This window comes from Neofelis nebulosa, chromosome 11 (genome assembly GCF_028018385.1).
Source record: "Neofelis nebulosa isolate mNeoNeb1 chromosome 11, mNeoNeb1.pri, whole genome shotgun sequence".
Taxonomy (NCBI): domain Eukaryota; kingdom Metazoa; phylum Chordata; class Mammalia; order Carnivora; family Felidae; genus Neofelis; species Neofelis nebulosa.
Window position 1 is genome coordinate 71,799,523 of NC_080792.1, and position 27,884 is coordinate 71,827,406.

The 27,884-nt window shown below is 45.5% G+C and overlaps 1 protein-coding gene across 2 annotated transcripts in view; it reads left to right on the forward strand.

Moving 5' to 3' along the window:
* Window positions 1-7,312: 7,312 nt before the first annotated feature.
* Window positions 7,313-27,884, forward strand: part of KREMEN1 (kringle containing transmembrane protein 1) — a 74,376-nt gene continuing 53,804 nt past the window's right edge. Inside the window, exon 1 of one of the 2 annotated variants that reach the window (XM_058693182.1) lies at window positions 7,313-7,565. In XM_058693182.1, the coding sequence (XP_058549165.1) occupies window positions 7,469-7,565 (97 nt within the window). In that variant the 5' untranslated portion in view covers window positions 7,313-7,468. The remainder of the gene's footprint in view (window positions 7,566-27,884) is intronic. The other variant, XM_058693183.1, reaches the window with a different exon arrangement.

Genomic DNA, 27,884 nt, shown 5'->3' on the forward strand with positions numbered 1-27,884 from the left:
CGCAGGCAGTTTTGAACCATTGTCCCTAGTATTTGTGATGTCACTTTGGTTTGTGATGTGGATCTGGGTGGGTGTTACATCATCAGATTTTATAGTTAAATTAGGCTGGAAGAAGTTCTATTTTGTTGTGCTTGTAGCCTCAGGAACTTGTGAAGCTCTCATTACCCCTCCCCCCCCCCCCCCCCCCCGCCCAAAAGGGCTTGGGTGAATTAGTAAGATCCTAACGTTCTTAAGAAGCATGCTTTGCACGCAACTTAGTCAAATACACAGACCATATTTGTGGATCCAGGTAGGGAGATAGATCCTTACATGTGCAAAAGTGGCCTTCTCCATGCACATAAAGAAGGTACTGTTACATTCTCCAAAGAGCTGCCAAGGTTAGGGACCAGAAATGAAAGAACACGTTCCTGCAACCCTGGGCACCTCTCCCTACATTTCTCTCCCGGGAGACTACACGGTTTCTGGAATGTGGTTTTATTTTACATCCCATGGCAAATTCAGTAATTAGAGCTGTTAGCGGTGTCAAGGGCTTTAAACAGGAACAAAGACACCTCTTCCTGGTAACTGTTGGGCAATGCCTCGCTCCTTATCAGGTGCTCGTCCTGCTGGTGATTTTGAGTTTTTATACACCAAATGCCAAAGGAGGCTCCCTCCTGAGGGGGAGGAGAGAAATGATGGAAAAACAGAGTATGCGTCTGGCAGGAGCTCCTGGAATCGCATGTGTTGCCTGTTTCATTTTTCTGAGTGTTGTCCCTGGAGTGAATCAAAGTCTGCAGGCAGACCTCACTGCAGGCCGCGGTGGAACCACCTCCAGGCCAAAGGCATCTGGACCCACAGACGCTTGGGAGGACAAGGGGGCCCATTCAGTGGTGAGCCCTGGCCTCACCTCCCGAGAGGTGGGTCAGTTTTAGAGCAGGGTGTTGGCAAGGGTTTGTCTTTGGGAAGCGTTTGTGAATGGCTGGAGACTGGGCAGGCAAGCATCCTTTCAAAGCCGGTGAATCCCGGCTCTTGGGCTACTGTCTGCCATTGCTCTGCATGGCAGGGACAGAAGGGAAATGTTGGGCAATAAAGGAATTCTAAGAGTAGCTCTTCTGTTTCTCTGCTCTTCTTCCCCGTCTTGAGGTTGGCCTTCCCACACCTCTTCTTTCCGGATACTCATCTGTTATATTTATTTTCCTAGGCCTTTGCTCAATGGCCAAGTGACAGTGCTCTGACTCTGAGGAGCGTGCCGAATCTCCTTCTGCTGGCACAGAGCTGTTCACATGGACAGCAGCTGATACACACTCCAACTCCCATCAAATTCTGTCTCCTCTGCCTTCAGCGGAACTCACTTCCGTTGGCTCTTCCCCAGTAGGTAACCTCCAGGCTCCTTAGAACTAACCGAGGGTGATGCGGCCTGAGCTATTTCTCCTATGTCAGTAAGCTTTGTATTTATTGAATGCTTGCCATAGGTCGGGCACTGTTCTAGGCACTTCACAAGCATGATCTCACGAAATGCTACCAACAATCTTATGAGTTTGGGCACTGTGGCCATCCCTACTTTACAGATGATGAAACTGAGGCACGAGCTGCTCAAGATCCATGCCCCAGATCCCAATGCTAGTAACCGATAAAGGCCGGACTCAACCAAGGTCTACACCACCCTTGCTCTTAACCACTCATAGCTATCACTGTGATGCTTTGCCTCTCATCTGGTCAGCCCATCCACATACTACCCCTGGGCCCAGTTCAAGTCCTACCTGTGACATGAGACCTTCTCTGGCCTCAGGAGTTGGTCTGCCCAAGTTGACATCCCAGATCCACCTCTCAATGGGCAAGTGAATTCACATCTCTGAACCTTACCTTCCTCATCTGTGAAATGGAGATAGTAATAGTGCCTACCCCAGGATCACTGTGAGGATGAAACGGGACACAGTGTGTGAAGCACTTGGTATGGCTCCTTGCACATGGGAAGCACTCATTAAATAATGTTCTCATTAATATTATTATCGGGGCCCATTCACTCACCTGACCCTTTCCTGAGCCCCTGTTGCTCATTGTCTGAGTGACATAACCCAACATTTGATATGAACGTCATCTCGGGTCCTTCATGAGGCCAAGCAATGAGCCTCTAGAAGTGGGGAATGATTCTGATCCGACTTGGGCATCATGACATTTCTTTTCCCAAGATTCACCTTCGCTAAACATTTGTCAGATTCTTGGGGCGCCGAGGTGGCTCAGTCGGGTAAGTGTCCTACTCTTAAATTTTTTTTTTAATGTTTATTTATTTTTGAGAGAGAGACAGCGTGCGAGCAGGGGAGGGGGAGAGAGAGAGGGAGAAAGAATCCAAAGCAGGCTCCAGCTGCCAGCACAGATGGCAGGGCTTGCCGATGTGGGGCTCGAACTTAAGAACCACAAGATCATGACCTGAGCCCAACTCGGACGTTCAACTGACTGAGCCACGTAGGTTCCCCAAGCGTCTGACTCTTGCTTTCAGCTCAGGTCATGATCTCACGGTTCGTGGGCTCGAGTCTCGTGGCTGGATCTGCACTGACAGGGTGGAGCCTGCCTGGGATTTTCTCTCCCCTTCTCTCTCTGCCCCTCCCCGCTCATGTTCTCTCTCTCTCTCTCAAAATAAATAAATAAACATTAAAAAAATTGTTTTTGGTCAGATTCCTCTGTCTCACAGGAGTGGTGTAGTTATAGGAGCCACATTTCCCTCCGGTTGTGGGAGTCGTCCAGAATATCTCATGCTTCGTTAGATGGCAAGGAAAGTGGTTACCTGAGGATAAACTAAGGAAAGTGACAAGTCTTTCACCGAGATTGTTCCATTGAAGGCTATGTTCAGAATTATAAAGTCAAAATGGAAAGACTCTATTTGGTCCAGGGTCCTGAAACTACGGCAAGAGTTTCCATCGTTGGTGCCAACACTTGGTCCAGAAAACCTGGAGTTGAGGCAGTAGGGCTTCCATGTTGCTGAAAGTCCTGTTCCTCAGTTTGATTCTCCAGTGAACCCTCTTATTCTGCTGAGCCCAGTCTAAATAGCCTTTATTTTCCACCGATCATTTGGAACTGTACTTTCTGACATATCTAAAACCACCACCCCTATTTGGAAACACATCTGCCCTTCTTTGATGCTTAGCCAAGCTCTCTTCACTGTATTTTTAGCTCCCGTAATCTTTTTTCTTTCTTTTTTCCTTGACTACTACCTTTCTTCTCTTTGATTTCTCTTCGTTCCTATTCTCCTTCTGGAGGGTCAGTTAATAAAGAGGAGATTGAGCCAATTCATAATTACTGTCGCCTTCCCCCTTCATCCCCCATCCCCAAATTCTAGTGGAATTTAGTTGTTTTTCATTTCCTCAGAAGATGTTTTTCTTTTAACACCCAAGCAGTAAACTTCCACACCCATATGGGAACATATCGGAGGTTCTTGATGTAGAAGGTTTAGGAAAGAAGAGAAAAACTTTGGATGAGAGAATTTGAAAAGATTCCTGAACCATGATGCAAACCCTGAGGAACAGTGATTTAAACCACATGTGCTGAATGTGCACCTATCATGGGCCAAGTATGTGAAATAAGGGTGCCCTGCCCACCCTGCCACCCCTTCCCACCGGACTCAGTTCTCAGATGTGGCCACCTGGATGCCACACTGACACCTCTAATTCACTATTTTCAAAACCAAATTCTTTCATTTCCCTAGCCCCATCAGAGCAAGTAAAACCACGACTTCTCTAGAATTTCCCATCACTAGGTTTCCAATGCAGAAACCTGAGACAGGATCAGTAACAGTATGGTGCTGAGCCGAGCCGGAGACTAAAGATCCTGTTTTTGGTTAAAAGTTTGATATTTTGGGGCATCTGGGTGGTTCAGTTGGTTGAGCATCTGACTCTCAATTTTGGCTCAGGTCATGATCTCATGTTTCTGGGGTTCGAGCCCTGCATTGAGCTCTGCACTGACAGCACAGAGCCTGCTTCAGATTCTTTCTCTCCCTCTGTCTCTGCCCCTCCCCTGTTCTCTCTCTCTTAAAATAAATAAACAAACTTTAAAATAAAATAAAATAAAATAAAATAGAATTTTGATATTTTGTTCATCATGACTTTTGGGGCAATCATATTTTTAAAGATATTGCATTGAAATAATGTTTATGAAATGTTTTTAATATATTTTATAATTTATTAAATAATATTTATTTATGTTGATTACTGAGTTTCTTGGCCTCCCTCAAGATTTTGTGCCTGAGGTGAACACCTGACTTGCCTCACCGTAATTCTGACCCTGGACCATTCAGTATTTGTTGCCAGAACCCCATAAGGACAAGTAGGCAATTCACCAAGGTGATTAGGAATGTAGTCCTGGTGTCTTACTGTCTGGGTTCAAAGCCCAGCTCCACTACTATGTGACCTTTGGACAAGACATTCAACCTCTCTGAGGAGGTTGGTAAGGGTGCCTCTCTCATAGGGCTACTGGGAGCATTCTGTGAATTGTGACAGCAAGCACTGTACCTTGTCTAGAGTTTAGCAAAGTGCTCAGTAAAAGTTTGCTATTGTTGTTATTAGTATCGGGCTCCTTATCCAGTGCTCTCTCCACAACATGATGTCTTTTGAGCAGAAATCATCCCAACTAGAGTTTCAAAGATACCAGGATCACCTAAACGCCACCAGCTGAGCCCTCCCAGCTTCTTGGCAAATCCTGTTGCCCTCAGAGGAATTGAAGGGCTTGACTGCAGAGCACAAGCAGGCAAACAGACAGACAGCAACATTTTCCTGGAGGCCCAGGGGCTACAGTCAATGTCCTCACTCTTTCCATGAAATAAATCCGCTAAGTGACTGAGGCATGTGGAGCATTGAAATGCATATCTCAGGCTGCTTCTTGCCAGGGTCCAGGACCACGTAACCGAGCAAAAGACCTTGAGCTGTTAATTGCCCTGACCTAGACCCAGTAGGCTATATTTTTAGCCTCTGTGCACTGTTTCCATCACCTGTGCTGGGCTTTAAGCTACAAAAGAGGGGAGGGAGGCCTGGGGAAGGCTACAGGGATGTTTCTCATAGCAGCCAGTGGGGGCAGGGGCTGGCCCACTATTTTTGAGTTCTGTTGTACAAGCCAGCCTCATGGGTGTGCAACCTGGGTAGGGACACAGTGTCCCCAACCTTAGATGGGCCCCACACTTGATTTAATGCTCTGCTGTAGCCATCTTGAAATTCTTAATCATTTTGAACAAGGAGCCCCTCATTTTCATTCTCACGGGGCCCTGCAAATTACATAGCTCATTCTGGTTGTACGCAAGGCTGGTACCCATTCAGCCTGGGGAGCTTTCCTGCAGCATGGCAGGACAGGCTGAAGCTACTATCATGAGGCATAAATCCCCAGACTTGGCCACATAAACCTTATTTTGAACCTCTTGTCTGCTCCTTCCTATTTCCTCAGAAACCAGGGGGAGATTCCAAAGAGGCTCATAAACTGTGTTCTGCTTTGCTAAAATATTTCCCCTCACTCGATTTAAAACAGTCCACAGACCATTCTCCATCAACATCATTTTCTTGTCTCTGTAATACTTCTTGCTGTCTGAAATTCACATTATTTCTAGGACCAGCTTGTCTGGTTGGTGCTCTGGGTGTGTTCCTCACTGAATATTTGTTGAGTGGAGGAAGGGTCACCTTTATTGTCTGTTTCGGCAGATAGTTTCACCTGCATGTTCTCATATCATTCTCATTCCAGGTGCTCTCCTGCCTGCACCTTTGAGGACGCCAGTTAGAGGTGAAGCATTCTCGGGTCCTGCTGGAGGAGGTGGTTCTGGAGGTAGAAAGGGTCCAAGATGGTGGAGAGGAGAGAGTGAGTTGGGAGGCACCAGATGGGATGTGGAGGATGGCGGGTCCCCTCTCTCCAGTGAGGCACCCAGAGGATCCCTGAACTCGGAATAAGACAGTGAAAACAATGAGTGAACAAGATTCTTCTTGCCGTGGCTCCGGGTCGTGTGGGTGGAGAGGGACCAAGATAGAGAGGCCTCGTGAGAGGTACCTGCGCCTTTGGGGCCGGGTCCAGGAAACAGCTGGGGAGCTGGTTGCGGGGAGGCAGATCCTGGAACTGGACGACCGGGCGCAAGGGCCTCAGTACCTAAGGCGGGCCCGGGAGCCCGCGGGGCGGGGACCGCCCCAACCCCGCTCTGGGCGCGGCGAGTCGACACACGAGGGCAGAAGCTCCCGCTCCCGCCGCCGCGCAGGGCGCAGGCCCGCACTTGCAAGCCCGGGACCGGGGACTTGAAAGCGGCCGGCGCGCCGCCCGGACCTGCCCCGCGGGGCGTCACCGCGGCGCTTTAGGCGGGAGCAGAAGGAAAATCTCTGCTTGGGGGAGTGCGGGGGAGGAGAGAGGCCCGGGACAGACCCAGAGCGGAGCCGGGGGAGACTTTGCGGGCGGGGAGGCAAGGAGCCTGCCACGCGGGGGCCGAGTTTAAGAAAGCCACGAGCTCTCTGAGCCGTTTCCCAGTCTGTAAGAAAGCATCATTGCCCCATCCACTTCCAGACCCTGTCTGTGTCGGGCTCTTTACTTTCTTCTAGCTCATCTAATCTTGCGAAAGCCTTGTATTATTCCCATTTTGCGGAAGACTGAGGCTCAGACAGAGAAAGAAACTTGCCCCAGTTAACAAAGGATGTGCGATAGGATTTAGAAACAGGTTCAGTATGCTGCCTCTTTTGTGGCTGCAAGAACTTGGATTGTGGAAGAAGCTCAATATTTATTAAGCTCCTTCTGTGCGCGAGTAAAAGTTTCCACGCATTGCCTCATTTAACAACCGCTTGGAGTATTTGCTATTAACGCCCCCATTTAACAGATGAAGAAATTGAGGTAAGAGAGCTATTTTTTCCTTTAAACCTGCCCAAGGCCTTACAGGTGACCATGTGGAAGGTGAACCCGAACAGACTGACTCTAGAGCACCCTTTTTTTTTTTAACCACTACGATGAACCAAACAGGGGAAAACGGTTTGCAAACTTCTATTCTGATCATTACCGCTGCGGTCGAGCCCGCGAGTGGGTCACGACCGGAGTGAGGGTGGAGCAAGGCTCATTGGGCGCCTGGCCCACTTCAGCCCTGCCAAAGCCCTGCTTCGGGACTCGGAGGCGGGGCCCCTGGCCCCGCCCTTCACCTGCTGGCCCCGCCCTTCGCTCGGACCAATAAAGTGCCCTGCAGGGGCGGGCCCAGGTGAGGAAGGGGTGCGTGGGCGGGGCCTGGTGCGTGAGTGGCAGGCGCGGCGCGCGCTCCGGGAGGGGAGGGCGTGCGCAGCCGGCTCCGCCCCTCGGGCCTAGCGGCAGAGCCGGGCGGGCCCCGCACAGCCGGGGCGGTGGCGGCGCTGGGGAGAGGGCGGGCCGGGGCGGGGCTGCCGGGTGGCCGGGGCGGGGCCACGCCCGAGCCCCGCGTCCCGCTCCGATGGCCGCCCCCGGCTCCCCGCGCTGCCCCCTCTCCCCCGGGCCGCGCCCCGGGGCCCCGCACTGACGGCCCATGGCGCCGCCCGCCGCCCGCCTCGCCCTGCTCTCCGCCGCCGCGCTCACGCTGGCGGCCCGGCCCGCGCCCAGCCCCGGCCTCGGCCCCGGACCCGGTGAGTGAGCGAGCCCCGGCGCCCGCCCTGCGCCGAGCTCGCCCGAGGGGCGACGCGGGCCGGCCCGCCTGGGGGGGGGGGGGCCCAACCCGTAGCTCCCACCTCCCGGGACTCCTTCTCCCAGCCCCTCAGCGACGCCCCCCGGCCGGGGCGGTCCTAGCCCCAGGACCCGAGACTCCCCCTCAGGCCCCTCGGTGACGCCCCCCGGGCCGGGGCGCCCTGTCTGCCCCAGTACCTATTCTAGGGATCCCTTCGCCAAGCTCCTCAGAGACGCCTCCCGGGCTGGCAACTCTCCCCGGCCTGAGGACCCGGGACCCCCTGCTCAAGTTCCTCAGCGTCTCCCCTCGGGCCGGGATGCCCCCTCTGCCCCAGCACCTCTGGGATCCCGCCCTGTGTCTCAGTGGCGTACCCTCCCTCGAGACGCTACACCCCCTCCCCAAGGGCCTCAGCGACACCCCCCGGCCAGGATTCCTTCGCGAGACCCGCGACGACGCCCCCCGCGTCCCCAGCCCTCGTGTGCCTCCCGGCTCAGGAGCGGGTGCGGAGGCGAGCGGAGCGGGCGCCCAGCCCCTCTGCCAGGTCCCCGGCTGCGCCCGCCTGCCCAGCACTGTACTTTCTGCCTCGCGAGGAGTCGAGTTGATTTGCCTGCCCTGCAAGAGGCAGGTCCGAGGCTCGGGACGACCCGCTGTACCCAGCCGGGACGCCCCCTCCTTACCTCCGGGGCCGCTTGAGCTTCCCCAAACTCAGGTGCGGGCCTAGCTTGGTGAGAGGAAGGAAGGGGTGATGGGAAACCTCCCCTACAGATCTTAGGGTGCTTATCCCGAGGGTGCAGTGCAGAGCCCCTTGTCCCAGGTAATCCCACACTTTAAACAGTCACCCACTCCCAGGCCAAGGCTAAGGCCAGGGCTTCCCGAGGTGGGGCCCTGGACTAGGATGGAAGCGGGGACTTTGCTTAGCTTCCATCCACACCCTCCTTCGCAGAACTCTCTCCAAGTTGAAGAGCAGGCACGAGGGCGTTGTCTGGCCTGGTTACATTTCTCTGCAGGTTGTTTGTGTGTTGAGAGTTGGGCATTCGTGAAAGGGACGGGAAGGGTTCATTACAGGTTTGCCGGAGTAGGAAAACCGGCTAAGGGTTCTCCACCCAAAGTCGCAGACTGTGTTGCTGGAATGACAGGAGTTTGTTGCTGAAAGAAAACTCAGTTGCTTTGTTTACCTACTAGCTTGGATTAGTAAAAAAAAAAAAAAAAAAAAAAAAAAAAAGGTGGGGGGGGAGGTGGTAGAACTTGGTATTGTCACTTACTGTGTGATTTTGGGCCATGACTGCTCTCAGAACCTCAGTTTCCTCATCTGTAAAGGAGAGATAATGAGAACTCCCTTTGCCTGATGTGGTAACACCCACATACAGAAGGCAGTCAATAAACATATTTTAATAATACTTTTTATAGTGCTTCACAGTTCACCAAGTGCTAGACACCTCATTTGCCCTGAGAATGCTATGAGCTTCCAGTCTGGCTGAGCCCTGTAAAAGGCAAAGCTTGGCTTTAGATCAATAGAAAGGGGTCTCCAAGTACTGTTAACTTTAGGCTCAGGAAGTGGTTTCTGAGTGATCGGCAGCTTTGTTGGGGGCTTCTGCAAAAACTGCTACAGAAGTTTGATCTCTTCTGCTATTTGCCATATGAGAAGAATGAAGGAGGATCTTTCCGAGAGCCAGGATATGTCAACATAACTGTAACCTAGTAACCCCTTAGTTCCACTTTGCCATCTGTGTGTGGTCAGGATTTAATGTCCTCTATGGAGAGAGAGGTATGGGTGGAAATAAACTGGTTCCCCTTCTGGAAAGGGCAGAGTAGTAGCTCTGAAAAGCGTTAAGTGACTCAACTCCGCTTACGTTTGTTAGAAGGTGGCATCCTCTCCTCAGACATCCTTGCTTTGCTAGGAGGGGTCAAATGCAGCAGCTCTTAGGCAGTTTGAACCTGAAACCTTGGTGCGCTTTTATTTAGGAGTGTGAGTTAGAGACAAATAAATAACCATTGTGAGATGATTTATGAGAAGTGGCCCAAGTTCCTGCTCCAGTAAGCCTCACCAGCTCTGTTTCCTACCATCTTGGTATACCAGGGCTTCTGTGCCCTGGTCAGGATTTTCCTCTTTAGTTCCAGAAGCAGTTTTAGGGAGATACCACATGGTCTTCAGCATCACATCCTGTCTCAAGCCTGCCTACTAGTTTCTTAAATCCTTGAGGATATGCCAAACTTGCCATTTTATATTTTTTGATACTGTAATTTTCTCTGAAATTTTGTGGATGGAAAAAATTATTTCAATACTTATATTCTGCACAATTTTGTAATATTTAAATTACTGGTGGTTTGCATTTTTGAATGCTGACTTTATAAAAACAGTTAGCTCATTCCCCATCAATGCTAGTTCTAATTACAGTGTATAACCAACCCCAAATGATCTCCCTTCTCCTCTCCATTCTTCCTTTGAGATTCTCTCCCTTCCTTCACAACTGATAAGGGCAGAAGTTGATGGTGGAATCTAGACTTTCCTTTCTAGGAGGAAGGTAGCCAGGGCCCTAGGGCTAATGAGCTCTCTGAAGTGGGCTCCCATTTGGAATTTACTGACCTGCAGGGGAGAGCCTAGAGGTAGGAAAAGTAGAGAAGGCTCGGCGGAATTGTGCTATCTCAGCTTTCCACCTCAGGCAAACTACCTGCGTGGCTGTTTCACTGCCTTTGGGGGCTGTCAGGTGTGCATCCACAGAGCTTCTCAACTCAGGTTACATTTGCTGTGAATACCTTCTGATGCTCATTCTCCTCTAAATCCTCATCTGGCATTCATCCTGTTAGCCAGTAGTATGTCTTGCTGTAGAACCTGTGAGTTCAGTGAACAGTGACTGCTTCATACAGTATAGAGCCCTGTCCCTCTTAGGGACTTCATTAATGTTAGTTTACCTGAATGCAACACAGGAGCTGATAGGAGTAAAGAGGACTGACATGCTTTCATGTCGACTCATTATTTTTATGCTTTGAGTATTTTAAGAAACACAAACCTGTCAAAATTGACCTGATATCAAAGAACTCTGGTGTTTCTATGAAAATTTGTTTGGGCTCCTAGACAAAGATATTTCTGTGTTTGAGATATGCGGCAGTGTGCCTGGGTGGCTCAGTTGGTTGAATGTCCAACTCTTGATTTCAGCTCAAGTCATGATCTCATGGTTTGTTCGTGGGTTCAAGCCCCATGTCAGGCTCCACGATGACAGTGCAGAGCCTGCTTGGGATTCTCTCTCTCTCTCTCTCTCTCTCTCTCTCTCTCAAAATAAATAAATAACTTAAAAAATAAAAATAAAGAAATTAATGTTTGAGATATGCAATGAGACCTTTTATAAATCTGAAAGCACAAAGAAGTTCCATTTAGGCTCACTACTAATAAGCAACAAGTTGGTGTACTTAATATAGACATTATTGATAATATCACTATTTAGCATAGTTAAAGCAACAGCAATAAATGATGAAGATAAAATATATTGCTTTAGATACCTTTACAATATACAGATTAGGGATTTTTGGTGATGGGCAATGTAACATCTTTAGTTTAGAATTTGGGGGCCTCTAATGCCATCTGAGGCTCTAGGTCAGATGTTAGCAGACATTTTTTTTTAATTTTAAAAAATGTTTTTATTTATTTTTGAGAGAGAGAGACTGACTGAGCACAAGCAGGGGTGGGGCAGAGAGACAGGGAGACACAGAATCCGAAGCAGGCTTCAGGCTCTGAGCTGTCAGCACAGAGCCCGACACAGGGCTTAAACTCGTGAACCATGAGATCATGACCTGAGCTGAAGTTGGAAGCTTAACTGACTGAGCCACCCAGGTGCTCCATTTTTTTTTTTTTTTTCTTGAGAGAGAAAGAGCATGCATGAGCTGGGAAGAGGGAGAGAGAGAGAGAATCCCAAGCACGCTCCACACTTAGTGCAGAGCCTGATGCAGGGCGCAATCCTACAACCCTGAGATCTTGACCTGAGCCGAAATCAAGAGTCAGATGTTCAACCAACTGAGCCACCCAGGTGCGCCAGCAGACATTTTTTGTAGAGGGCAGTAAATAATTTGGGCTTTGTGGGCTCTGTACCGTCTCTGTTGAAATTACTCCACTCTGACTTTGTAGGGCAAAAGCAGCCATAGACAAATATAAATGAATGGGCATGGCTATATTCTAATAAAACTTTAGGGACACTGAAATTTGAAAATTTCATATAATTTTTATGTGTCACAAAATACTATTCATTTTTTTAAAAGGTTATTTGTTTATTTATTTTGGCGGGGGAGTGGGGAGAGGGAACATGTGCAGGAGCAGGTGAGTGACAAAAAGAGAGGGAAAGAGAATCTCGAGCAGGCGCGGCTTGAACTCACAAACCATGAGATCATGACCTGAGCCGGAGTCAAGAGTCAGTCGCTTAGGGGCGCCTGGGTGGCGCAGTCGGTTAAGCGTCCGACTTCAGCCAGGTCACAATCTCGCGGTCCGTGAGTTCGAGCCCCGCGTCAGGCTCTGGGTTGATGGCTCGGAGCCTGGAGCCTGTTTCCGATTCTGTGTCTCCCTCTCTCTCTGCCCCTCCCCCGTTCATGCTCTGTCTCTCTCTGTCCCAAAAATAAAAAAAAAAAAAACAAAAAAAAAAAAACGTTGAAAAAGAGTCAGTCGCTTAACCGAGCCACCCAGGTGCCCCCAGAATATCGTTCTTTTGATTGTTTTCAATCATTTAAAATTTTAAAAACCATTCTTAGCTCATGGGCTATACGAAGCCAGGGAGTGGGCCAGATTGGGCCCAAGGCTATACTTTGCTAAGTCCTACTCAAGGTCCATGTGTATTGATTTTTTTCCAGTGTTCACTGGTCTGGAAAGGTGAAAAGGAGGCTTGATTTTGATGAAAAAAATGAACCATTTTCCTTTTACTATTAACTAATTTTAAGAGACATACAGTAGAAATGATTAAAATGGTAAATTTTATGTATATTTAACCACAATTTTTTTAAAAAGCTACATGAGGGGAAGTTCATGCACATACATTTGGATCTTTAATAGTGCTTTAAAAAATGCCTTAAGAAGAAATTCAGTATGGTTCAGTGTGTGCTACATACAGAAAATAGTGTCTGCCTTGGAACTGGCCCATGTTTGTTCAACTATGCAGATGTTGCTTGGAGCAAACGGTTGAGAGATCTGTTTCTCAGAGGAAAGCCCAGGCAGCAGGTGGCACCAGCCTGAGACACAGAAAAACAGCCAGGAAAAAAAAAAAAAAAAAAGGAAGGAGAAGAGGAAGAAGAAAACAAACTTCTATCACTTTCCTAAACAATTGAATTTTATTTTCATGGTTCTGTCCTCATTTTTAAAGTGGCCTTTAAAACACAACAATGTGCTTAGCATGGCTGATTATTTTGTTTTAATTAAAACATTTTTGAAAAACAAAGTGAAGCATTCAAACATACCAAGTTGATTGTGTTTGTACTGTGGAACAGTTAATGCAAAACACTTGAGAGAGGCCGGAAGTTTGGATCTGTAGCTTTTGCCGAAGTTTTTGCCTCCTGAATTAGGACAACAGAGGAGGAAATGAATGTGTCCCATAGAAAACTACCTATGGAGGTTTTGAGGTGAGATCTCCCCAAGCCCCCTGATGCCACTTGGCAAGTTGGTTTCTGGCTGGCTCACTGTGCGGGGCCCCTGAGTGGGGCAGAACAATGACTGACATTCCTTCCATATTCAGTTTGACCTTGAGAGTCCAGCTGGAACCCGGATGTGTTAGTCCAGGACGAGCAGCCCTAGTTCACTGTTTTTCCCTCTCTCTGTGGTCTTTAGTATTGTCTTCTCAAGACGACAGTGGCTTCTTCCCCAGACCTCACCTCTGAGACATTATCCTGGATTCCGACTGAACAGAGAAAGGAGAGAGGCCATTGTAGAAATGTCAGAAGGGTGTTCATACTTCTCAAAAATAGCCACTCTATAGAAGTTTGCTTCTCCTCCTCCAAGGAAATCCCCTGCTCCCTACTCCTCCCACCCGCTTTTAATCTTCTTTCTAGGAAAGCACCTTCCCTAGCCTGGACTTGGAACAGTTTTTTTGGTGTGTGTGTGTGTGTGTGTGTGTGTGTGTGTGTGTGTGTGTGTGTTTTATGATTTTATTTTATTTATTTATTTTTTTTAATTTATTTTTGGGACAGAGAGAGACAGAGCATGAACGGGGGAGGGGCAGAGAGAGAGGGAGACACAGAATCGGAAACAGGCTCCAGGCTCCGAGCCATCAGCCCAGAGCCTGACGCGGGGCTCGAACTCACGGACCGCGAGATCGTGACCTGGCTGAAGTCGGACGCTTAACCGACTGCGCCACCCAGGCGCCCCTATGATTTTATTTTTAAGTAACCTCTACACCCAACGTGGGTCTTGAACTTACAACCTTGAGATTCGAGTTGCATGCCCCACCAACTGAGCCAGCCAGGCACCCTGGCCTTGTAAGTTTGAAGACAAATGAAGTTGGGTGCTGGGAAGCATCTCTCACAGACAAAAGATTTTAGGCCATCTGACATGCAAGGTTGCCTTTATTCCTCTCAATTATAACAGGACCTTCTAGGGGCTGCTCCTCTACTAGGCCCAGCCTCCAGTTTCTCTTGCCACTGATTTAATCCTTGGCAAGTTGCCAAAGCATTAAACTTTTATTGTTCAATTTACCACAAGGGCGGGCCCTGCTTCTAGTGGGCTGGGGAGCCTGCAGCCGCTTCCAAACCCCAGTGTCACACCACATTAGCAACTTCAGACTTTGAGGGCGGGATTTCTTTCAGTTTGGTTAGATTCTTGGTTAGAACCAGAGCAGTATACTCACACTCAAAGTTTGAAAGCTAGGAAATAGTAAAAACAGCATAAGCAACTTTTAAAGATGATCCAAAATGGTTGCAGCATCAGCATGTACAGCTCACTCTGCGTGGTTTCTTCATGACTTCCAAGCAGATAGGTTAAATGGCTGTCCGTGTTCCTTGGTGGCCTAAAGTTGCGTGAAAGCATGGCGACCAAGCAGTCCTCTTCTACGATGGTAGCCATCCTTAACCAGTGCCATCACAGTATGTAAATTACTTGCTGCTGTTCAATCTATAAAAATTCATCTTCAAAGATGATTATTGGGCTGGTAAAAATATTTTTAATAATGACCACAGAAGCCATATTTGTTTTTCTTTGATGTTCTTCCGAAGACTCTTCTGGTTTTAATCAGATTGTTCCCACATAAAATACAGTGGAAATCTACAATAATAAAATCCCTATTCCTATGTCTATGGGGAAATAAACAGGATGGGGACTGTCCTTTTAAGGGGCTTTCCCCTTCCCTTTCCCCAGACTCAAAGCCTCTATTACTGGTGGGTGTTTTGGCATCAGTTAAGGGCCTTCAATCCTTCCCTCCCTCCATGTTTTGCTCTTTCATTAAAGTGTTTCTGTTGTCTAATTATATCCTTTCAATCAAATTAGAGACTGCAGCATCTGGTGAGGGCCGTAACTGCCGCCATCTGCACCTCGTATATACAGGCCTTTTCAGCTGAGAATCACTCAACTTCCAAATGGCAGGAAGAGATTTGGAAAAAGTTTAGTTGGAAGGGAGGTTAACTTAAAAGGAACGTCTTCAAAGGCTGTGTACGACGCCCTGCTTGCTGTGATGTGCGCACTGCCATGCAGAGCTTCATCGGCTTGGCTCACCAAAGATTCTTCTCTAGCACTTGTGGCAGATGAGGGGTTTTTGATTGTCTTAGCTGAAATGACTAGGCCTCTCATCCTTATTACGGGCTTGAGGGCATCCAGGGCAAGCTGAGAATTTTTCCCTTGAGAAGAATCTTTTGTTATGTGACCACTGGTTAATGGATATGACACTTTCTGTTTATTTGACCATTTCTTCTAATTCAGTGGTTTCAACTGGAGGAGATTTTGCCCCCAGGGGACATTTGGCAATATCTGGAAACATTTTTGATTGTCATAACTCAGGGTGGGGTGGGGCGGGGTAGAGTATGCTACTGGCATCTAGCGGGTGGAAGCCAGGGATGCTGCTAAAATGAACACCCTACAATGCACGGGACGGCCCCGCCAATGAATTATTTGACTCCAAATGTTAATAGTGCTAAGGTTGAGAAACCCCATCCTAATTGTGTTATTCTTTTGTCCTTCCCTTCACTGTGGCCTAGGAGGAGGCAACTCTGATCAACATTTTGTTGATTACTCTTAAGAAAGTAGATTCTTCGTTATCCATATCTGAGGTCCATATGCATTTCTGTGGACAGTGTTTTGGAAACCTAAATGGAGTAAGGTCATCTGAGATTCACCGTGTTTCTACTCTCTAGAGGAAGATCGCCAGATTAAATACAGGGCATTCAGTTAAATTTGAATGTCAGAGAAACAATGAATAATTTCTTTTGCATAAATCTGTCTTATACAGTATTTGGGAATACTTACCCTAAAAAAGTACTTTGATCAGTCGTTTATCTGCCATTCAAATTTAACTGGGCATCCTGTATTTTCATTTGCTGAATCTGGCAACCCTGCTATAGCTCTGTGAAACTTTATACCTTTGACTATGAAATCAATCTGTTGGTCACTGTCTACCCTTATTGCTGTGGCTGGCCTAGACATGACAGCTTCTGCTTGTGTTTGTTTATAAATTAGTGCTACACTGAGTCTTTCCTTCTGCCCAAAACTGTCTCCCTGGCTAGAGCTTCTGAAACTTGTCACTTGAATCATATTTTTACCTTGGGACCAACTAACAAGTGCCTATCAAATGCCTATTGTTTGTATGCCCAGCATCTCTGACTAGGACTCAGGCCTGTGCCAATTCATAAAAGACGACCACTTTGTTGCTTTGGGTTTTATTTTAAAGATGTGCTCTAGGGCTGGGTGTTATATGTAAGTGAGGAATCACTACTCCTGAAATCAATGTCACTCTATGTTAACTAACTAGAATTTAAATAAAATTTTGGAAAAGAAAAAAAAATAATAAAAAAGTTACGCTTTAGAGACATGCTGTGGGCCTGCTCGTTAGCTCCCCACTCAAGAACTCTTATTTGACCATCCCATATCAACCAAGGGAAGCTGAATAGCCCATAGCCTGGCTTCCATGGAGCGTTGGCTGCCCTCCAGGACTCCATTATAGGGGAACTTTCTTGCCATCTGAAATTAAAAATAGGGCACAGGCAATACTGATGAAACTTGTCCAGAAGCTGGATTATATCAGTTTGTTTTATCTCCTTTTATACTGATTGAGAGCTTCAGACAGTGTGAAATAGGGTTGGTCGAGAGATGGGGAGGCGAAGTGGATTTGTGCCAGGTGTCTCCTGCTTAAAGCAAACTCAGAATATAAAATGTATGTTTTCATTACAAAGGCGGTTGATTATTCCCTATTACATGGCTTCACCATAGAGTTCCTTTAAATAGCAGATTCCTCTGGCTTAAATAGCAAGTATTTGATTTTCAAGTACTTGATTTTACCTAAACTTTCCTGGAACTTCTCATATTCTCATAAGTCATCGCGAGGTAAGTCATGATTCCTCACCAACTTATGGTGAGGAAACCAGGGCACTCAATATGTCTGTAATGCATTTTCCCCCCAGGTCCCCCATATACCTGCTTCCCTTATTCAGCTAACATTTGCCAGTCATGTTCTGAGGGGTCTGTACTTGTTGCAGATACGAAGATGAGATGCACAAGAAACTCACGGGCTAGTGGAAGCGGGACCAGGTGCTTCTTAAGCAATTACAGTTCAAGGTGATAAAGTCTGACCAGGCTGTGGGACTTGTTTTAGAGCTCCCAGTTTCTGTAGGAGTATAGTGCTATCTATTCTAGACATGACCTTTCAAATAGTGCTCCATCTTTTTATCTTGTTTTTGTTTCTTTTAAAGTTGATTTATAAGTCTCTAAGTTATTTTCCATCAGAGAACTGCATTTTGAATTTTATTTATTTTTTTTTAATTTTTTTTTAATGTTTATTTATTTTTGAGACAGAGAGAGACAGAGCATGAATGGGGAGGGTCAGAGAGAGGGAGACACAGAATCTGAAATAGGCTCCAGGCTCCGAGCTGTCAGCAGAGAGCCCGACGCGGGGCTCGAACTCACGGACCGCGAGATCGTGACCTGAGCCGAAGTCGGACGCTTAACCGACTGAGCCACCCAGGCGCCCCTGGATTTTGAATTTTAAAACATCTTAAGATTTAAAATATCTTAAGCATAAGTGAAAACTAGTCTAGCATGAGATTTCATTTCAAGATTGAAGTAGATCCATTTGTATTCAAAGATTAACTCAAGAGAGGTACACGATCACCAAAGCAATAGAATATGTGCTGGTAGTGTTGGCAGTAGAATCCATGGTTCATTCGTGAAGCTAAAGTTCTTCTGACGGTTGACTTCTGTCTGAATGAGTCCATTCCTTCACTGAGGGTTGGCTTCATCTCTCTGTGTATGTTATAGAGCTAGATTCTTTCTCAAAAACTATCTTTTGGTCTTCAATTTGATTATTGTATGCATTTTTAATATCCTAAATGATAAATACAAATTCCTTGAGCACTGTGTATTCATGGTGACTGTTCCTGGCAGAAACACAAGTCCTTCACAGTGGCAACCGTGGCACATTTTCCAGTGGGCCCTGCCTGGGTAGGAGTAGAGCATATTCAAGATGAGAGCCAGATGGGAAAAGAGTGGTACCCAACCAGCACTGCATTCTGGGTTGTTTTCCAAAATTTTATACAACAAATAATAAGGACTCCCCTCTGAAGTGTTTTCCTGGGTCTTCTGAACTTGAACCTCTGGTCCTATGCTTATGGTAGGTTCAATTTTCTTGGAATAGTCTTTTAAACAATTAAATATTTCATCTGTTAATAAAGATGAAGAAACCGGAGATTCAAATAGAAGACCTCAAGCGCCCTTCCAAAAGTATAAATTCTTTAGTTAAAATAACTTTGAGAGGCATGACTTTTTCTTCCATTACTGTTTTTAAGGACACTGTTTTTCCATGAATAAAAAGAAAGATCTAAAAACATTTTTGAATAAAAAGCTACTGATAACTTTAAGAACATTAGAGTGATTTTTTTTTTAGAGTGATTATTTTTATGGTAATTCCACTTTGGTCAAAAGTATAGCTTGTTCTGTGATCATTTCAACTGTTAATACATAGCCCAAGAACATGATCTGTGAATGTCGATCTTAATTTTAGATGACTGAATTTACAGCTGATTGAGTTTGTTTACAGCTCTTAAAAAGAAACTAAGGTAGATTAATTATAAAAACAACATGTGTTCAAGGTATCCTTTAACAAATTTTGATTATGGGAAATTGAGAACACATGCAAACATAGACGAATGTAAGGAAATCCCATATATCCATGTCCCGGCTTTGGTGAGTATCAACCATGGCCAGTATTATTTCATTTGTACTGTCTTCGTCTCCCCAACTAGATTATTTTGTAACAAATCTCAGATATATCATCTCATCCATAAGTATTTCAATAAGTATCTCCAAATGATAAGAACTCTTGGGGCACCTGGGTGGCTCAGTTGGTTAAGCGTCTGACTTGGGCTCAGGTCATGATCTTGTGAGTTTGAGCCCCATGTCGGGCTCTGTGCTGACAGTTCAGAGCCTGGAGCCTGGAGCCTGCTTCGGATTCTGTGTCTCCCCCTCTTCTGCCCCTCCCCCACTCCCTCCCTCTCTCTCTCTCTCTCTCTCTCTCTCTCTCCTTCTCCTTCAAAACTAAATAAACATTGAAAAAAACCACACATAACTATTGACTTCAGCTCAGGTCATGATCTGTCAGGAGATTGAACCCTGCATCAGATTCTCTCTCTCTCCTTTCTGTCTCTCAAATAAACGAATAAATAAATAAATAATTAAAATTCTTTTAAAAAACACAGTACCATTACCATCATCACACTTAGAAAAACTAACAATTCCTTAATATCATCAAATACCCTGTTAGTAATCAATGTTCCAATTCCCCTGGTTGTCTCTTGGGTTGTTTTACTGTTCAACTCAGGATCTAAGCACAGTACAGTTAGGTGATATGACAAGAGTTTCTATTAACCTATAGGATTCCCTCTTTCTCTTTTTTCCTTGTTATTTATTTATTGAAGATGTAGTTTTGTTTAAACAAAAAGGATGCTTAATGCTTAAGTACCTCTCTGATAGATTCAGGGCCCACATGGGAGTTGAATTTTGTTTTGTTTGTTTTGTTTTGTTTTTTACCATAGAATTGTCACTTCCATTAGAGAAACATGTAGAATTAGAGGGTCTGATTTATTTTATTTTTATAAGATTTTTAAACATTTTTTTAAAGATTTTATTTATTTATTTTTTATTAAATTTTTAAAAAATGTTTTATTTATTTTTTTGAGAAAGAGAGAGAGAGAGGCAGAGAGAGAGGGAGATGCAGAATCCAAAGCAGGCTTCAGGCCCTGAGCTGTCAGCACAGAGCCCAGTGCAGGACTCGAACTCACAAAGTTGGATGCTTAACCAACTGAGCCACCCAGGTGCCCCTGAAGATTTTATTTTTAAGTAACCTCCACACCCAATGTGGGACTTGAATTTACAACCCTGAGATCAAGAGTTGCATGCTTTCCTGACCGAGACAGCCAGGTGTCCCAGATTAAAAAATTTTGTTCACGTTTTTAGTTTATTTTTGAGAGAGAGAGAGAGAGAGAGAGAGAGAGAGTGTGTGTGTGTGTGTGTGTGTGTGTGTGTGTGTGAATGGGGGTGGGGCAGAGAGAGAGGGAGACACAGAATCTGAAGCAGGCTCCAGGCTCTGAGCTGTGGGCACAGAGCCTGACTTGGGGCTCGAACTCATAGACTGTGAGATCATGACCTGAACTGAAGTTAATGCTCAACCAACTGAGCCACCCAGGTGCCCAGGTGTCCCAGATTTAGAGAGTTTTAAGCTTGGAAGAGATTTTGAGCCATCAACACTCAAATCATCCCAGACTTTTGAACTTCATCATCCCAGACTTTTGAACTTCAGTTTCATTATGATAGAGTTTTGATATTTGAGTTAAGAGTGAGAAGGGCCATTGAGACTATCTGTCTCAAAACCCATTGTTTCACGGGTGAAGAAACAGAGGTCTCAAGTGTCCAGGTGATTTGCTCAAACCACACAGTGTCAGCTGGTTATCTGGTATGCTTTCCTCTTTATTCCAGTGATTTCTCATATGTACTATGTATACAGAAAATTATCCTGTCTCTAGTCTAGATCTGATAACCTGCCTCCATATGATCGTGGGAACCACTGCTCTTAGCTCAGCCATGTCAGGGTAGGAAAATGTTGGAAATCACTGCCTTCCCACAGTCATGTGTCTCTTTACTCTTTACTTCAGGGTTCTGCATAGCTGAAATAAACCTTCCTATAGCACTTCTGAGTGTGTGCAAAAATCCGTTTTTCCCAAGAGCATGCGCTTTGAAGATGTATCCACAAATTCCCACTGGATACCGATCTGTACCAGAAACCCAGCAGAGTAGGTGTATTGAGCAGACATTTGGCAACACTGTTGTATTGCTCTCTGAATGGGAGCTTTTTCCACCTCAGCCTTGTATTTCTAGAATTCTACCCACTTAACCAAATTTTAGAGATATCTTTGAAGGAACAGAAGATATTCCCATTGGAAAATGTTTTCTGCTGTCTTATTTTAAGACATAAAATAATTGAATTTAGTGTTTATTGACTCATGTTGATTCCAAACTCGGTCAAACTCAGCTGAATTCTTCCAACATAGGATCACTAGAGATGCTGAGTGGTCCTACATAGAACAGACATTTAACTTTGATGGATTAAAAACAGTGACTCCCATAAATATCATGGATAGAGATCCAACTAGTAATTTTACCAGAAAACTAGGAATATTCTGGACTCAGTATGAGAAAAATTTTCTATTTCTCAATAGTATGGCTTCAGACAAATAGTGTAATTAGCAATGACCTAGTTATAGAGCCTCATTGAGAACACAATCTTCAACTTTATTAAATCTCATCAAAGAATAGAATGTCTTTTAGATTAACTGCTGTTTTCCTGCCTCTATCTCATATATGTCAAGTTTTAATTATTTTAAAAGAACATCTCATGGTTTTGAACATGAACTTTAAAAATGTTGTGCATATACAAGCTGGCAGAGTTCAGTTGGCTGGGACTTTATTAACTTGGCATTTTCCTCGTTTATAATACATACAGATATTGAGTTATATGATTCATTAGAACATATAAATAAAGATGTGTTTCATCACACAGTTGAAATTTTGATTAAGAAAAAATCTATTTGTGGGGCACCTGGGTGCCTCAGTCAATTAAACTCTTGATTTTGGCTCAGGTCATGATCTCATAGTTCCCAAGATCAAGCCCTATGTCCAGGTCTGTGCTGACAGCATGGAGCTTGCTTGGGATTCTGTGTCTCTCCCTCTCTCTGTGCCTCTCCCCTGCTTGTGCTCATGCATTCTCTTTCTTTCTCTTCAAATAAACATTAAAAAAATCTATTTGCTACATTATACCTTTTTTTAAGCTTTTTTTAAAGTTTATTTATTTTGAGGGGGGGGAAGGGGCAGAGAGAGAGAGGGAAGGAGAGAATCCCAAGCAGGCTCCTTGCTGTCAGTGCAGAGCCCAGTGTGGGGCTCAAACTCATGAATCATGAGATTGTGACCTAAGCTGAAATCAAGAGTACGACGCTTAACCTACTGAGCCACCCAGGTGCCCCTTTTCTTACCTCTTATTCTTTTTTTTTTTTTTTTATGTTTTATTTTTGAGAGAGACACAGATTGTGAGCAGGGGAGAGAGACAGAGACACAGACTCCAAAGTAGGCTCCAGACTCTGAGCCCAGAGCCCAGCACAGAGCCCAATGAGGGGGCTGAAACCATGAGCTGTGAGATCATGATCTAAGCCCAAGTTGGATGTGTAACCTCCTGAGCCACCCAGGTGCCCTATTTTTTTTTTAATTAAAAAAAAGTGTTCATTTTGTGGGGCACCTGGGTGGCTCAGTTGGTTAAGTGTCCCACTCTTGGTTTCAGCTCAGGTCATGATCTCACAGTTTGGTGGGGTTCAAGCCCCACATTTTGGGCTGTGTGCTAATAGCACAGAGCCTGCTTGGCATTCTCTCTCTCCTTCTCTCTCTCTCCCTCTCTCTGCCCCTCCCCCACTGTCTCTCTCAAAAAATAAATAAACATTAAAAAAAACCTTTTTTTTTTAATGTTTATTTTTTATTTATTTTGAGAGAGAGAGAGAGAGGTAGAGGACATGCACAAGTGGGCAGAGAGAGAGGGAAAGAGAGAATCCCAAGCAGGTTCTGCACTGTCAGCACAGAGCCCAACACAGGGCTCAATCTCATGACTGTGAGATCATGACCTGAGCTTTTTATCTCTTATTCATTGAATGTTTGGATTTAACACAGGACTCACATCACATATATTTTCTATGCTGATGGCAGCCTGATAACATTAAACAGAATTATAATAGGATGATGTTCCTCTCATGTTATATTGCCTTGCATAGGTAATTAATATAGGTTATTATTATTATTATTATTAATTATTATTATTATTATTTTAAATAGACTTCATGCCCAGCATGGAGCCCAATGTGGGGTTTGAACTCAAACTGACATCAAGACCTGAGCTCAGGGACCCCTGGGTGGCTCAGTCGGTTGAGCATCAGGCTCTTGATTTTGGCTAAAGTCATGATCCCAGGGTCACATTCTAGCCTGCTTAAGATTCTCTCTCTCCCCCCTTCTGCCTCTCTCCCCCACCCATGCTCTCTCTCTCTTTAAAAAAAAAAAGACCTGAGCTGTGAGTTGAATGCTTAGCCAACTGAGCCACCAGGCATCCCTATAAATAATTATTTTTCTGGACCAGAATGAAATATGTGATCAGCATGGTCTCAAATTTATAATAAAATTTGATTATTTAAAAAAACTTTATAATTATGTTGTAATAACTTATCGGATACCTACTGTGTGCTAGGCATTTTACTTGTACGTCCTCCAATTCTTCCAGCTGCCCTGAGCCCTAATCCCCCATTTTACAAGTGAGGAAACTGAGGCTCAAAGTGTTTAGCTGAGTGCCTGTAGCTTGTAAACCATAGGCTGAAGTCTGGCATCAGACCCTAATGTATGATTTCCATACCATACCACATTGTTAATAGAAAGTTTCTGTGCAGAATGGTATTTGATTTAAACTATTTCATAACCCTTGAAATTAAATATTCAAGCCTATAAATTTCTGTGTGTGTGTGTGTGTGTGTGTGTGTGTGTGTGTGTGTGTGTGTATTCTGTAGATATCACTTATTTCGGGGTACTTAGAGTTAATGAAACTTGGGGCTGCATAGAAGGGCTTCAGGAATTCCATGAACACTTCTGAAATTGTCAATGTTGTATATGTAGTATTTGTCTATGGAGCGGGTCCCCATCTTTCAAGGATTCCCCAAGAGGTAGACTGAGAACTGTAATGTGGAAAATATTTTGGGGGGAGTATTTCTATGTCTTCTACAGCTCATGCCTGTCAATTATTGAAATCTCCAAGTACTTTTTACATATACCGTGTGAATATGTGAGATCCTATGGATTTTGAGGTATAAAAATCAAAGTTTAGAATGTATATGGCATCAGGTCTTCTCGTTATGCCCAACACTTCAAAATTCCAGGCATAACAAACAATAACAGCTTTATGGGAGAAGGCTCCAGTTTGCTTTAATTAGCAATGAAGGAGTACTGAGCTCTCAACCAAACGTGGGGCCTTGCCCACAGATCTTACTATCACTTCATAGCATAGCAGGTCCTACAGAAAATAGCCAGTTGCCACAAAATCATTCGCTCAAGATTCTCAGCCAAGGATTTGATCATCCTCATGTGATTCCACTTATCTCAAGGAAATTTCAATAAAATTAGCATCTCCAATTTTTCAAATAAATGTCATATGCCATACTTTGGAGGATTTTGATGACAGGGGAAAAGATAAGGAATTAGCAACTTAGAAAAGTGGAATTAATGCTCTGGGTGCTTTGATGCCAGCCTTATGGAGGAAGTTTTCTGCTGTATTACTAAATTTCTGTCAGGTTTATGTTTCACATCAGGCCTATTTCCATTCAATCCCCAACACAAAATATTTGGAGTTTTCTGGTGGAGAGATCGAGTCAAACAGATGAATTCTGTGAGGTGATTGGGATCTAGCCAGAGAAGATGAGGAAATGAGGTTTCCTCTGTTCAGTTTGTTATTCCTTCCCTCTCAAATCACCTTCTTCCTTGACTTCTGAGACCCACACACTTTCTTAGCTTTTCTCCACCTCTCAGGCTGCACTTTCTCACTCATCAGCGCCAGGCCCTCCTCTTTCCAAGCCTGAAATGTTGCAGGACCCCAGGGCTCAGCCCAAATATCTTCTGTCTCCACACACAGTAATCCTGTTCCCTCCACGCATCCATGCTGTTACTGCCACATTTCTAGCCCCATCCTCGCTCGGCCTCTTTCCTCAGCTCCAGGCTCACTGAGCCATCTGCTTACTGTATATCTCCACCCAGACTCAACTGATCCACAGCCAAACCCTGGGTGCCACCCAAGGTACTCTGCCCTTCTTGGGTCCTCCCCATTGTAGGAAATGACTTCTCCATTCAGGCCCCCATCCTTGGAGTTATACCCCACTCCTCTTTCTCTCAGACCCTGTATTCAAACCCCAGCAAATACCTTTGGCTTTGCCTTCAAAGTACATCGAGAATCTGGCCACTTCTTACCACCTTTCGGCTGCCAGCCTGTCTTTCTGCTGTAACCACCTGACTAATGTTTCCTGGCTGAGTTCCTACCTCTCCAAAGTTCTTCCCCCACCCAGCAGCTAGACAGTTGCATTAAAAGGTAAATCAGATCATGTCATTTCTCTACTCAGAACCCTCTGCTGGCTTCCCCCCACACTTAGAACAAAGGCCAAAATCTGATTCATATAAGGCTCGAGACCCTGTGTGTCCTGGCCTTACCTGCCTGCTTTCCTCCTCTTCACTTCCCACCCACTCACCCTAATCCAGGTTAAAGGAGCTGCCTTGAGTTCCCATACCTGCCCAGCATGTCAGGGGCCTGCAGGGGTCTTCTCTTTGCTGTGCCCACCATCAGTAATGATCTTCCCACATTGTTTACATGGTTCTGTTTCCTCCTTTTGACCAATGCCTCCTCCACTCCAGGCCTTTTCTGGCCCAACCTCTCTAAGAGAGAACCCCCACCATTCGGTCTCCATCCCCTTACTCCATTTTTCCTTATAGCCCTCCTCACTACCTGATGTGAATTTGACTAGTTTTTCATGAACATGGCTCCCCTGTGCGTGCACGGGTGTGCACAGGCTCTGTGACTGCACAGTGTTCCCCAGTGTAGACCCAGTGCTGTGAACAGTGCCAGACACATAGTAAGTACTAAATAAGTATTTGTTGAATGGATTGATTAATGATATCCTAGACATGAGATCTCTCACCATTGTTCATTCCCTTTCACTGAGTGCATAAATATACAGCTGTGATATGCATAAATATCATGTGATATTTTATTTTTTTATTGGCTTAAGCCATTTCTTGCTTATCTAGCCAAAGCTTATATCAGTTTCAAGCAGTAGAAATTAAGGGAGGAGGGGTCCTCCTTCCTTACCCACTCTGATGTTCTGATGAAATCAAGATGTGATATCACCTTAATCCAGAATGCTCAAGTTTGTTCTTCTTGGTTTTTTTTCCCACAATTGATATGCACTGGGCAAATCTGTGTGTGTGTGTGTGTGTGTGTGTGTGTGTGTGTGTGTGTGGTGGGGGGAATCATAAAATGTGGTACACTGCCTCCGTTTCCCTAATGTAACTGAGAATAAGATTAGGTCTAGGAGAAACAGACTGAAGCAAACAAACCTGCACTTTGCCATTCCTTCTCTCAGATGCCACCTCATCCCCATTCATGTGGACTGACAGATGTGGAGAGGTGCCACATTCTTTTGTGTTACAAATCAAGTCATCTGAGCCTCTGGGAACGCTGACCCCACCATCCTGCAGGTTGCTGTCTATTGCTAAGGCCTTCCAATGGTTGGCCTGCCTTTCTGGCTCCTGGGCCACTCCTCAACCACTTGTGGTAGGAGTAAAAGATGTATTAGCACATTGCAATTAAAATTCTAGCAATTGACAAAAGATTGGCTTGATGCTCTTGGAATCATCCAGTCTAGTGGTTCCCAAGCCAAATTACTTAGCAGAAGCACCTAGGCAGCTTTTTAGAAATACAAATTCCCAGGTCCCATTCTAACCCTGGGGTTGGGATAGGGTTTGATGTACACACACACACACACACACACACACACACACACACAGTCCCTCTTTCCCTGTCTAGCAGATTATACATATTCCTAGTGATAATAAATGCTATGAAGCAAATAGACAAAGAGCAGAAAACAAGGAGTGGAGATGGGGGGGACAGGTTTTCTGAGGTAACATTTAGTCTGCAGTGGGAGGTGTTAAGGGAAGAACATTTTGGGCAGGAAATAGCATGGTACATTTACAGAATTAAAAGCAGACCAATATGGCAGGAGCACAGCAAGTGACTAGAAGAGCTTGGAGTACAGTGAGAGGGAAGGCCTGGGGCCACATCACTGAGGCTTTGCAGGCAAGGATGAAGGGTTTGGGTTTTGTTTCCAGTGCTCACATTTTCCTGGGCACTTTGAGCACCTGTGCGGAGAATGGATTGCAGGAATACAGAAGCGGAAGCTGTGAGTCCTGAACGAGGCTGTGCTGTCCTCTGATGGTGAAGGGCCTAAGGGGTGGCACCCCAGATGGAGAGGAGAGGGCACTTTCAGGGTGTATATTTAAGAAAGTCAACAGGATTTGGTGATGAATGGGAAGTGGGGTGAGGGGGAGGATAGAGAAAACAAGGATGGCCTGAGGGGGCTCCAGTAGAGGCTTTGTAGGGGGTGGTTGAGTGCCCCAGTTGCCCCATCTTGTAAAGTAGGATATTGAGGGACCTCCCCAGATGGTTGGTGGGGAGTTGATATTTGTAAAGCACTTAGAGCAGAGCTTGGCACACAGTAAAACACTATGTAAGCATTAGTGGTGCTGTGGATGACGGTGATTCGTCCAAGGTCGCACAGCTGGCCAACAGCAGGTCCAGGACAAGAAGCCAGGGCTTAGGCTCTCGGTTTAGTGTATTTTATGCCACACTGAACTGCCTTCTTCAATTACCTTTGAACATTTGTTTTGTTTTTAATGTTTATTTATTTTTGAGAGAGAGAGCAGAAGCAGAGGAGGGGCAGAGAGAGAGGGAGAGAATCCAAAGCAGGCTCTGTGCTGTCAGTGCAAAGCCTGACACGGGGC